We start from the raw sequence: 12,575 nt of genomic DNA on the forward strand, positions 1-12,575 counted from the left end.
AGTAATGATAACCTATTAAAATGATCCAAGGAAGTTACAGAAACACCACTAGAGATTATGCAGTAAAGCAACAAATTGCAGATTTCAAATTGAGCCACTGATTATGTTATTCCAAATGGGTTTTTAATGGCTGTTTGCACAAGAACAACCCATTATTCATAGCAGCCAGTGCATCCAGTGAGCACAGCTGGGCAAGAATCAAATAAATATTCACAGATCACTTGATTTTCACCCAAACTGTAATTACAAGGGGTTATGCCCCTACTCTTCGAAAGAAAATTTTCACCATGCTTATTTAGATAGTTTCCTCCTTTGTTTCTAAGAAAGAAATAAAGACAATACAAATTTTTGCTGAAATAAGTAGTCTGGACTGGCACCAAGCCTACATATATCAGGATAGATTTCAAAAGCAAGGTTCACTTTTTAAAAAAGAAGATGTTTTCATTTGGCATTGAGAACATCTAAAAACAAGCAGTACACCATAATATCTCCATTAATTATACCAAATTAATTTGGTCTACACAAAAGCCAGCTTTAATTTTTCACACTATTTTCCTGTGATACCACCTTTTCTATTTTGCAGATATTTATGCAAACCTGACTTGTAAAACAGGACTTGAGTTTCATTTTGTTCACATATTTCCATTTTATACCACTTGTTGCAACGAGTTCGGCCTTAGCTCCCTTAAACTGGGGAAGCACAGATAATATGCAGGCATGTTTAATGTCCTGTGTTTGGAACTGGTTGCCCAAAGAAACTGTGCAGTTTTTAGAGGTTTTCAAAACCAGACTGGTAACACCCTGACAACCTCATCTGACCTCGGTGCTGACTCTGCTGTGAGAAGGTGTTTGGAGTAGAGAAGTCCTGAGGTCCCCTTTAACCCCAACTGTTCTGTTAATATTGTTAATATTAATGACATTTAAAAAACGTGATATAAATATATAATGGAAATATGGTTCCAGAAAACTAAAATTGTATTTTTCTGGCGTGCTTAGAGCCTCCATTTGCAAATCTGAAACTCAGATTTGTTTCAGTGCTTTGGGTACTCAGTGTAGGTTGTAGGAGTGGTTTTAAGTGCAGCATTGAGTGTTTACACTGTAACTCCTAGAGGAAAAATGAAAGAGGAACCAGTTTAATTGGGAAAGGAAGTGATGGTTGTCTGTATAATGCCTGCATGTGTGATATTCTCAGTGGCTCATTTTCCCAGCCCAGGGTGGGCTGTGTGTGTGTTATTTCAGTCTGCACACCGGTGTTTGCTCTGTGTTCCCTCCGGCAGGTCCGTGAGCCCATGGCAGCCGGGCCCTGCCATGGAGGCCCAGCCCCCGCCCGGCCCGGGCCCGTCCCCGCGGGGCGCCTCGGAGCCTGCCCGGGGCCAGGCCCTGCCCCAGCCCCTGTACCTCAAGGCCCTGACGATCCCGCTGCTCCAGCCCATCCAGCCTGGCTGCTTCCAGCCCCACGGGCCCTTGCTGGCCGCCAGGAGCTGCGTCCACCTCGATGGCAGCAATGTCCCCCTCATCCTCAAGCCGCTCGTCCCCCCGGAGGGCACGGAGCAGCCTCAGCCGCTTCTCCAGAAACAGCTCGGGCAAAGCCTGACCTTGAGCATAGTCAGCACTTTACCAGTGTTGTCGTCGCCAAGTCCTTGTGTAAAAGCATCTATTGAGAGCCCGGGAAAATCAAAAAAATCTGGGAAATACATCTGCAAACACTGTGGACGAGATTGTTTGAAGCCAAGTGTCCTTGAGAAACACATTCGCTCCCACACGGGAGAGAGGCCCTTTCCATGCACCACTTGTGGCATCGCGTTTAAAACCCAGAGCAACTTGTATAAACACAGGAGAACTCAAACACACGTCAACAACACCAGGCTGCCCTCAGACTCTGACATCAGTGGGGGACCAGAGCAAAATGAGAGATCAGCAGAGAGCACCACCTCTGCCCAAGGCAGCAAAGTCTCGAGTAGCACCAGTGAAGACCAGGGGATGCACATCAAACAGCCCAGTTCAGAGACCAGTGCAGCAACAGACGCTAAGAAACCTCATGAGCTCTCACTGCCAGCGACAAGCTCCTCATCAGCTGCTTCAGAAAATCAAGAAACAACAAATCAATCACTGAATTCAAAGGCCATTCAGGGGGTTCCTGAAAGAGAACCTCAAAGTTTATCATCTCCAGGAGCTTTGCCAAATGGTCCGAGTCTGAGAAAGAAGATGCAGGAGCAAAGAACTCCTACTGCCAATAAGCACATTCAGCTGCAAAGGCAGCAGGCAACCTCTTCAGAGAAGCAGTGGGATTACAAAGCCTTGGACTGCAAGCTGAAGAAGTGTGAGAGCACTGACTCGGGGTATCTGTCACGCTCTGACAGCACAGAGCAGCAGATGACATCCTCCAGCCCCCTGCACAGTCTCCATGAGCACAGCACGGAACTGGAAAATGAAGCTGCCTTCAGCAGCCCAAGGTGTGCCTCCAGCAGCACTGCAAAGCCAGAGGCAGCTGACAAAGCTACAGCCTCGATGCTAGAGAAAAAGAGGCTGGAAGAACACATTTCAAAGCTTATTTCTCACAACAAAAGTGTGGTGGATGACACCCAGTTAGACAATGTCAGGCCCAGAAAAACTGTCCTTTCTAAACAGGGAAGCATTGACCTTCCAATGCCTTACACATACAAAGACTCTTTCCATTTTGATATCAGAACTTGTGATGTAAATAGAAAAAGAATCTTTCTCTTTGTTCAGCAAAATCTACCTTTGCACCCCTGGAGAAATGCAAGCCAATGTTTTTCCATTCAGTTCCCACCCAGTTCTCCACAACAATCGACACTGTGCCTGTTACTCGGAGCAACTCCTTGCCTGTTGTGGAGGGAGCGAGGATGGTGCATGACAAAGCAGGATGCTCAAAACCACTTTCTCTTACTAAGCACTCTGTAAACACAGGCACTGCTGGTTTGCTGCCTAGCAACGATCTCACTGCCAGTTCAGTGGATTTCCCTAATAGCCATCCCCGAGCTCTAGTCAGACAAACAGCAGTGGATGACTTGCCCCTAAGTAATGTGGCTGATCATCCTTCTCTGTCAGAGGAGCTGAAAGGGACTAAAAAGCTTGGGGCTGGAGAAGTAATCAGTGCTAAAAATAAGAAACACAATCAAAGGAAGTTGAAGATGTTCTCTCAAGAAAAATGGCAAATGTATGGAGATGAAACATTTAAGAAAATCTACCAAAAAATGAAAAGCAGTCAAAATGCCAAGAAAATGAAACAAAGAGAGAATAAGATTACAGATATTACAAGCCTGACTCCTAATTCAATGGAATCAGCCAGCAGCACTGAAATAACAGAGGAAAGAGATGGCAGGAGCTCTGCAACTGACAGTCCTTCCTCCCTTGTGACAGCAGCTTCAACCATGGGTAAATCAGGAATCTCTACTGATGGTAACCGTGTTCTGCAGAATGTGTCCTCTGAGGAAACTTCAGATAGAGTGTCCAACCTAATGGAGACATCACATTCTATAACTGCTGGAGCTGTAACCAGCCAAACTTCCCCAGAGCTCAGTGGCAGTGACACGGAGAAATGCACAGCTGGCAGCAGCACACTGCTGGCTCCAAGCACCGGTGAGCTCAGGCTTCAAAATCCTGAGTGTCAGCTGAGCAGCCACGGGAGGAATGAGGACTGCTTGCCAGTACAGAGTAGCAACTGGGAGAAACCAAGCCCTGGGAAAGAATCCAGTGCATTTGAATTAGATTGTAAAAGCGCTTCACACAATTATGGGAACCATCAGGGGACTAAGGAAAGTGGCCAGCATGGACTGATGCCCCCGTGGGTCCCTTGCAACAACAGAGAAACTGCAGGAAAATTCCAGACTATGCCATCAGAAAGGAAAAAGCTGAAATTCGAAGTGGAGAAGACACAAAATGTGATTTCAGTGCCCTGCCCTAGTCCCAGTAGTGAAACCACTGAAGTAAGTGAAGCAGAGAGAGGCCATTGCTCTAGCACTCAGTGTCTTCCCACAGCTCCAGTGAAATTCTCCACTAAAGCAGAGGAGCAAAAATCGAGCACAGGAATTAATGAAGCCACTGGAGGTACTGAGAATGTGGAATATAGGAAAACAATCAAACTTCCCACACAAACTCTCAATTACTGTGACATCAACATTTTTTCACATCCTGCAGGTATCTCAAAAGCTTCACTGGTGGGATTTTTAGGGTCTGAATTAAGGGGAAGTGATTCCAACTCTTTTGCCTTGCACAATGCAACAGATGGAGACAACAAAATGTGTCTTGTAAAAACGGGAGCAAAAGTGCCCCTTCCCAGTGACAATGCTGTGGATGTGTCTTCTAAAAGCCATCATCTGCAATCTGATCATTTAAGTCCACTCCCACAGCAAAATGCCTTCTCTCCAAAATATATCCTTAAATTGCCCCAGGACAAGAGAGCTTCAGATCTGTCACCTTTGCTTCAATCTGAACAGGAGATGGCACCTGGCACACCTGTGACAGACGCCTTAACCACCCCACCCTGCTCTTCCAGCAGCACGTCCCTCCATGCTCATTCCAGTGATGTGGTTTGGTCCCCTTTAAAATCTGAAGTGAGACAAAAGGCTGGCAAAGGAGAAATTCAATGGAATCTTCACACAAACTGGAAAACTCCAGGATTCTGTTCACCAGTCAGCTCAGAAACCACAAATATCTTAACTACAGCAGAGAACACCTTTCTTAACCAAAACTTCAAGCAGCAGGATATTGCAAGAGAGGATTGGAAAAACAAACAGAACAAAAATAAATTAAATTATCAAAGGCAAACAGAAGAGAAGTGGATGAGTAAAAGTACTTGCTCTATACAGACTCCAAAGAAGAAAATCTGCTTTACTTCTGTGTATACAAGTGGCTTTTTCATATCTGCTGACATCAAAGATGAGAGGAAGGCTTTACACCACCTTTGCTCAGGAAGTGACTCTTTGATAAAAACATCAGTTTCTAGCAAAGGTGCAGAGCCAACAATCCTGGAATGGGACAGAGAGGGAAGTCCACACATCCTGAAGGACACCCCAGCACCACTGCAGGATCTGCAGCATTCCCAGAGCTCAAGAGACACCCCCACTTATTTTTGCCATTCTTTTGGCACTTTCTACTGCCACACTCTCAGCACTCACTGTAAAGGATTCCCAGTGCTGCCCTACTCTAACAGGACCAGCTGCTCTGGCACTTCTCCAGTGCCAGGCTCCAAGTGCAGCTTCCCATCCCTCAGTGCCGAGCCCCGGCTGACCTGGTGCTGTCTGAGCAGGAGCCTCCCTCTGCCCTCGGAGCAGGGGGGCAATGCAGCCTCTGCCCACCCCTCCTTGCCCCCCTGGCACAGGGAGCCCAGCAGGGAATGCACCCTCTCCAAATATGACATCTCCATTTTCAAAATGAGAAATATTAGCAAGACTGTGGCATATGGCTTAACAAACACAAGCTTGAAAACGTTGGTTTCATCCCTTTCTAAAGGACACCAGATGCAGGAGGTAATATTAATAATTCTGTTTGCTTTCTCAAGAGAGTGCTATTGGCTGACAGCCCACCTCCACCCTCTTATTAGGAAAATTAAATAATTATCAGAAGTGTATTTATGAACACTTACAGGCATTTGCTGATACAGAATTTACAATTTATATTTTTGTAAGTCTATATTAATTTGATGCATCAGAAAGATATATTTCTCTGTGAATATTTAAGTTTCTTTCACTTTTCAGAATGCTGATAGTGAGAAGAGTGAATTTCTATTTCTTGATTTTTTTCCCCGTTATGGGGATTTTAAAATATTTTTCTCTAATAGCATCTGCTTTCATTCTAAATGAATATTTGACTTAAATACAGAGTTGTGCCACTTAACTCCTATGCTGTTCAGTGCTATTTAAAAAAATGCACAGATTTCCAACTTCTCAGTCAATGTACTTGATTTTTTCCCAATATTCTCAACAGTTAAGCTCAGACGTTCCTGGTAGTTCTTTCAAAAATATTTCAGAGCAAAAGAAGAAAACAGTAGTTTGCAAAAAGGAAAAACTGTCAACAAATAAACTCAAGAGGAGCCACAAACAGAAAAGAATTAAAGTCACCCCTAAATGGTAAGGAGTATGGTTTTCAGGTTAATATAATATAATATAATAATATAATATAATATAATATAATGATATAATTTTGTTGTAATGTGTGTAAAAACTCCACAGAAAATAAAAATTTATGCCCAAAATTCAACCTTATCAAAATTGGGGGAAAAAAAGATAAATCTCTCAGAAGAGCTGTTCTTATACCACAGCAGGCCCCCAAGGGTAAACTATAAAAATATCAATATGTTGTTTACTATAGGAACAGACTTTTCTAAGCAAACCAGACATATCCCACATGAGATGATGCCTGGTCAGATGATTCTATGATTTAGAAATTACTCTTATCTGTCAAAATTGTCAGCATTTACTTTTGTTTGAAGGGGACCAAAATGGTTCTGTTTTTAATGCTGTCCCAGCTCAGAGCAATTCGTGAGACCCTTTGTCCTTGGAAGATCCATATCCTGAGCTGGTATTCACCAGAGAAAGAAGGACAATAAATATCAAGTTTAACGCCAACTAACAGAACCATCTGTAGTTCAAAGGATCATTTGGTTTAAATAAAAAAGCAGGAAGAATTTGAGCATAAAACTACCAAGGGCACGTTGTCTCAATCAGCACAGCTCCCCCCTTTCAATGGGAGTTCCTATCAGTGGAACATTTAGCCTCTAATCTTTCAGGAGTGTGGGGCAGCAGGATGCCTGATGAATTGCTTCAGTAAGGAACACATATTGTGTGCACACATCCTTCTTTATTTCATGGCCAAAATCAGACAGAGTGACTCCCTTGAGGACAAATCAGTGTCAGTAACTTAATCACCGTGTCCAGCTCAGCAAACAGCGCTGCAATTCTGAAGGGTCATAAGAACAGAAATAGAAGACTCAGGCCTATGTCACCCAGCTGAGTGACATTCTTCTAGGACTTTTTCCTGGTTTGATTTTCAGGTGCTGTGTTGTTGTTGTGGTTTTTTTTCCCCTGCAGGTCTCAGAATTTGTTTATATCCAATTTATTTAGGGATTTAATTAAGTACAGTGTCCTGAAAGCTCAGGTCATGCCTATTACTAGGTAACTGGCCCAACTGGTAACCACCAGATGTAATTTAATTTTCTAATACACCAAACACCTGAATAAGTGCATCTTTTTAGGTTTACATCTTGCTCTGTGGATAGTGACAGTCTGCTGATTTAGGGATGGGACTTCAGTGTCACTAATTGAGAGTAGAAATAAAGCAGAGTTGGATTATTCAGTGTGGGTTTGCTAAATAACCAAAATCCTTATGTTCTTTAGTGATGATGAGCAGTAGCACTCAAGAAGTGAAAAGGAAAAAACCCAATAACCACAGAGCCTCAGGTGATTCCTGTGTGGTTCAAGTCTTGGTGAAGTATATTGTTTTAAAATTCCAGATATAAGAAAAAGGATCTGTTATTCCTTAATCCTTTTCTCTTTGAAAATCAAGGATTTACTGAATCTTACAGAGAAAAAAAGATAATAAAATAATTGTGGGTCTCTTTCCTAAAATCCATCTTTTGTTTTTGAGTTGACATAAACAAGCATCTCCTTGCCAGTAATGAATTGCTGTTAGACTTTAATGCACCTGGTGAGGTGATGTTATTCCCTTCTGGCACCTACATCTCCCATATTTGTTTATCCCCTCAATGCCCCTGGCACTGCAGGTACAGAGGGAGGCACAGCCATGGATTTGCTCAGCTGAAAATGAACCGGCTGAGCAAGAGGCCCTGTTTTCCCAACAGAGCTCTGGATGCTTTGAGAAAGGGCTGCTCATCCCAACCCCCCAGATTTAATAAGCATAAGAAGTGCCATCCTCCTCAATCCAAGATGCAAGGTAAGTATTTGGAATATTTGTGTGAAAATATTATTTCAGTGATATAATGAGAAATGTAGCAAGTTCAAGCATGGGGAGTGATAAAAATCAAAGTTTATCCAACTTCTTTTCAATAGAAAATTGTCTACACCAGCAAAAAGACACATCATATTCCACCTCAGACAAACAACTTTGCAGAAGGAAAAAAGAAGCAAAGAATAACTCAGGAATATCTTCTCATACTGAAAACCTAAACCATGTTAAACAAAAAGACAAAATGGATAAAAAAGTAGGTATTGTACCCTAATTCTTGTATTATTTTTTATTAACAGAAAAAAGAAGGGTTAATTAAAACCTGCATTATATTCAGCCATTTTAAAGTTGAAATTGAAACTATTTTGTATCACAGATTTTGGTTAAAATGTTTAAAAATGTGTTAAATGTATTTTTGGGGGTTAAAATAAAATGAAAACTTATTAATGTTAGAATTAGCTAAAATAACAATTAAACTTGAGTACTTTGCGTGAAATTGCTCTGGACTGAGAACTTTATGTGTAAATTTTTTCCCCTCCTAATTCCTACAGGACATTCCTGGGCAAATCAGGGAACACCCAAGAACGAACGCCTCTGTCCAGAACATTACAGCTCCTCTGGGAATAGCTGTGACAGCTCATTCCTTTTCCTCCAGTGCTGACACATGCCTGCAGGAATTCAGCAGGGATGTGGCCATTTGCTGCTGGGTGACACAGCCCCTTGTGCTGCAGCCATCCCTGCCTGGGCAATCCCGGCCAAGCCTTCGGAGCCACCCCCTGGCAGCTTCCTTTGGGTCTTGTCCTGAATTTACAAACACAGGCACAGGTGACCAACCTGACAGCACAAACCCAGAGGCTGCTGCTCCTCTTTCCTTACATCCAGGAGGAAGCCAGGAAAACATATTGAGGGTAGAGTCAGAGAGCCAAATATTTGGAATATCAGAGCCGGTGATCCAGGCTGCCGGAAGGGAGAAAGCTCTGAGTGAAGAAAACACACATTCACCTGGCACAGAAAGCTCAGGTCCCAGTTCCCAGCCAGGATGTTCATGTTTGTTTGGATCCCAAGCAGAGTCTGTTCCTGAGACAATCATGAGGGCTCAGTTACCCAGCAGGGAACACTCACAGAGGGCAAACTTAGCTCAGCATCTCCTGGAGCTGCACGGAAGCGCAGACAAGAACAGATCCCACCTGCAGCCCAATCCCTATGGAAGGCCACATGGAACAGCCACTGCTACCTTTAAAAAGTCCCCAATGACTCTCAAATCCCCTGAGTTCAAGAGTTACTCTGCAGCACCCCCCAAGACATACAAAAAGAGAGGTTTAGAGATGATGAGGAAACAAACACGGGTGGAGTATGATGACACGAGCAGTGATGATGAGGACAGGCTGGTTATAGAAATATAGCAACAGGCTGCTGCCAGGGCTTGTGTGCCAGCCTGGAAATGCCAGGGGTCTTTGATCCATAGTTCTGAAACACCTTAACATCAGCAAAGCCATTCCTCTGTGCCAGAGGCAACACCCTCTTTGGAAGAGCCCTTCCTTTCAAGGACTCAACCTTTTTTTAAAAATGCTCACTTGAGGCTGGCATGGCACATTCAAATGCAAGAGGCAGCCCTGTGCTCCTGACAGGTTTCCAGCATTGTTAAAGTTCCTGCCAGTCTCAGAATTCCCACAAGTGCTGCCTGCCCATGGGTGTGTTACTCCAAGCCTGCAGTGGATTGGGTTACTTCAACAATACAGCTGCAGCAGGTTCCTCAGCTCAGACTTCCTGGAAGGGTTCAGATGTGTTTCCTTCTCCATATTCCTGTTCCTGTAGTCACTGCCTCTGTACTGGGAGTGACACACTGGCATTAAGGGCAAGATCTGTTCCCTAAGTATCTGTGATATTGGAAGAGTCTGGAAAAAATGCTGGTCTTTTTCCATATTGCACAAATGTCAATGCTTCTGTGTGAGAAATGACACAAGCATGCTTTGCTTTGTGTTTTGTGCCTTTTATGCCAAGATCTACTCAAATATTCTTGATTTTTAGGTGGAGAATATGGGTGTTAGCTGTTGGTATTTCCTTGTGGTACAATTTCTGACAAGGATTTTCTCATTATATTTGTCACATTGTGCTCCAACTGATGTCATCTGGAATGTTTCATTTTTATTGTAATTTTAACTGCAATGATGCCATTTTATGGAGGGTAAAGAAGCTATATGGCATAGCTCGTTTTCTTTTTTTAACAAGTTTTGTGCTACAAACCCTAAAATTTACTGGTTTCTATGTGAATAAATAATTAGATATTTCAATTTGACCAGTGTGTTGACTTGCTTGATTAAACTGATGAGCACTTAAAACATTCCACTTCTACATTATATTCAAATTCTGTACTTAAACTTCTCCTGTTCTTGTATTCTGATTCACACAGAGGGATGAATGGATTAACATACATGGCATATTTGGAGTTGCTTTTTAGTCATGCTCAGGTAAAAGATTAAACAGATCATACAAAGAAATTTAGTACAAATTATCTCAAAAAAATATATGTGTATGTGTGAAAAAATGCCCAAACAGCTCAGAGAGATAAACCACGTGCCAAGTCCTGTGCAATTCCTGTGTGTTTGGATGTCCTACAAATGTGACAAGGTTTGAGGTTGTCAAAACAGAGTTTCACATTTATCCTTTATCTTGTTCAGTATTTGTGCTCACAAACTGGTGGGTATTGGGGTATTGGGGTGACTCTCAGGTGCAATGAATTTAAATAATGGGAATTCAAAGAAGTACACAAATAGAATTTGGGAAAAAAAAGAGGAAAAGGAAAATGGAGGAACCATCAATACTGAACAATTCAAAGTTCTGGAGCTTTTTTTTTTCTGATGGAATCACTCAAAGCTACAGCTGGATTCTGAATTTGTAGGAAAAGCAGGAGAAGAAGAAACACAAAGCTTATAGAGATCCCCAGATCAGTGTTCCCAGCAATGCTGTTGGCCAAGCACCTTTAGAAAGCACAGTACAAAAATCATTGCACCAAACCCCACCAGCACCTCCACAGCAACAATTTTCATCTCTTGCCTGTGCAAGAGCTAATTATTATAACACATGGACATGTAAGGAATATTCTATGTAAGTTTTTTTTTTTTGCATAATGTTTGTGGCTAAATGATGTATTTAAGTGGAATTTCTAGGTTAGTAATTCAGAAATAGTCTAATGACAGACTCAGAAGTGCTGTGCAAAGAAACTTTTGTCCTGCATAGATTTTACAGCATGAAGCACAGAAATTTCTTTGTCATTCTGCAGCTGTAACTGGAAGAAAAATGGGACAAGGTTAAGGTAGCTGGGAAAGTAAATTTTAAACTCCATTTTCTGACAGAAGTTATCCTTGACATTTTAGTTCCCTATCTTGTGTAACAATTTGACCTAACATTAGTTCTTTAAAAGTGCCACTAGATCCATGGTGGCATTTTAACAGGATCACTGCAGAAGGCAGTGACTCCAGCTCAAATCCTTTTAGCCACAACAGCCCTTGGAGCAGCCAGGTCTGAGTCAGGTCTGAGTCAGGCTCACCAGTGTGTGAGCACTGGGAGAAATGGTCTTGGTCTAAGCTTAGGGACCTCAGGGAGTCTGCACATCCAAATCCAACTGCCTGTATGGAAAACTATATTGCAGCTTTCCAGAACACACTGTGCTCACAAAAAAGACTAAACAGGCAAACTCTTCTGTAGCTTTTACACAGCACAAGAATCAGCCACTGATGTGTTTTTAATTCACTCCCAAGTAGCTGAACACAAAAACCACAGGAGGGCACCAGGCACAGAGGAAAAATCCGTTTCCTTCTCCTCCAAAGCCAGCAGCAGTTCTGATGGTTCATCTCTTTGCTATAAGCAAGGCTGAAATTCCTTTGCACATGAATGCACCTCATCAACTTTATCCTCCTTCCAGTGAAGGAAGCAAATTAATAAGGAATACTGATTACTAATTAGGTCTATATTCAACACCTACACCTACCCAGGCAGATGCAAATTAGTGGATGTTTCAGATTTTGCCTCTTTAACTGGGAACACATTTTTTCTTATTGTTTCAGACTTTTCTAGTAGATATTATTAAATGTTGATACTTCACTGATCTGCTTGGCAAACCCCAACTCTTACACAAAGGTGTGTGAGAGGGGTGTGAACCAACCAGAGCAAGCCTGAAATCCCCAGCAAATACAAAGATATACCTTGAATAAAAGTTCTGGCTTGGAGCTGCTGGAACTGGCTCTGTAGGGGAAACTTCCAGCAGCTTTTCACAGAAGCAGCCTGCAGCCCCCCACTACCAAAACCTTGCCACACAAACCCAATGCAGCATCATGTTTTTTGGGGCTGGAACAGACTTTCTTTCTAGTCCTATTTTTACCCATAAAATCTTGTTGGTCAACATCTTCCCCAAAACACAATTCCTAATATACTTAGTGCTTCAGTATATGCCCTCTGACACACACAGGGAGCAGTACACACCTAAACCTGGTTTTGGATCCTGCCTAGGTTTTATTTGCATCACCAAATTTGTTCCCATTCATCAGTGTTCATATTGAATTAGTTTTCCTGTTGTTAAGTAACTTTGTTAAACCATTAATTTTACCTTAAGGATTTGTGTGGTATTATGGCCACAGATTAAGACTTCTGGCCTG

The 12,575-nt window shown here is 42.4% G+C and overlaps 1 protein-coding gene across 1 annotated transcript; it reads left to right on the forward strand.

Annotated features, from left to right (window-relative positions):
* The first annotated feature begins 1,308 nt into the window (after positions 1-1,308).
* ZNF831 (zinc finger protein 831) lies at positions 1,309-9,578 on the forward strand. Its single transcript, XM_030963469.1, is given in 6 exon segments — positions 1,309-2,712; positions 2,715-5,489; positions 5,947-6,089; positions 7,742-7,911; positions 8,028-8,179; positions 8,475-9,578. Coding segments are annotated over 6 exon segments (5,496 nt in total). The 3' UTR covers positions 9,327-9,578.
* The last annotated feature ends 2,997 nt before the right edge of the window (positions 9,579-12,575 follow it).

Source organism: Camarhynchus parvulus, chromosome 20 (genome assembly GCF_901933205.1).
Source record: "Camarhynchus parvulus chromosome 20, STF_HiC, whole genome shotgun sequence".
Lineage (NCBI taxonomy): Eukaryota > Metazoa > Chordata > Aves > Passeriformes > Thraupidae > Camarhynchus > Camarhynchus parvulus.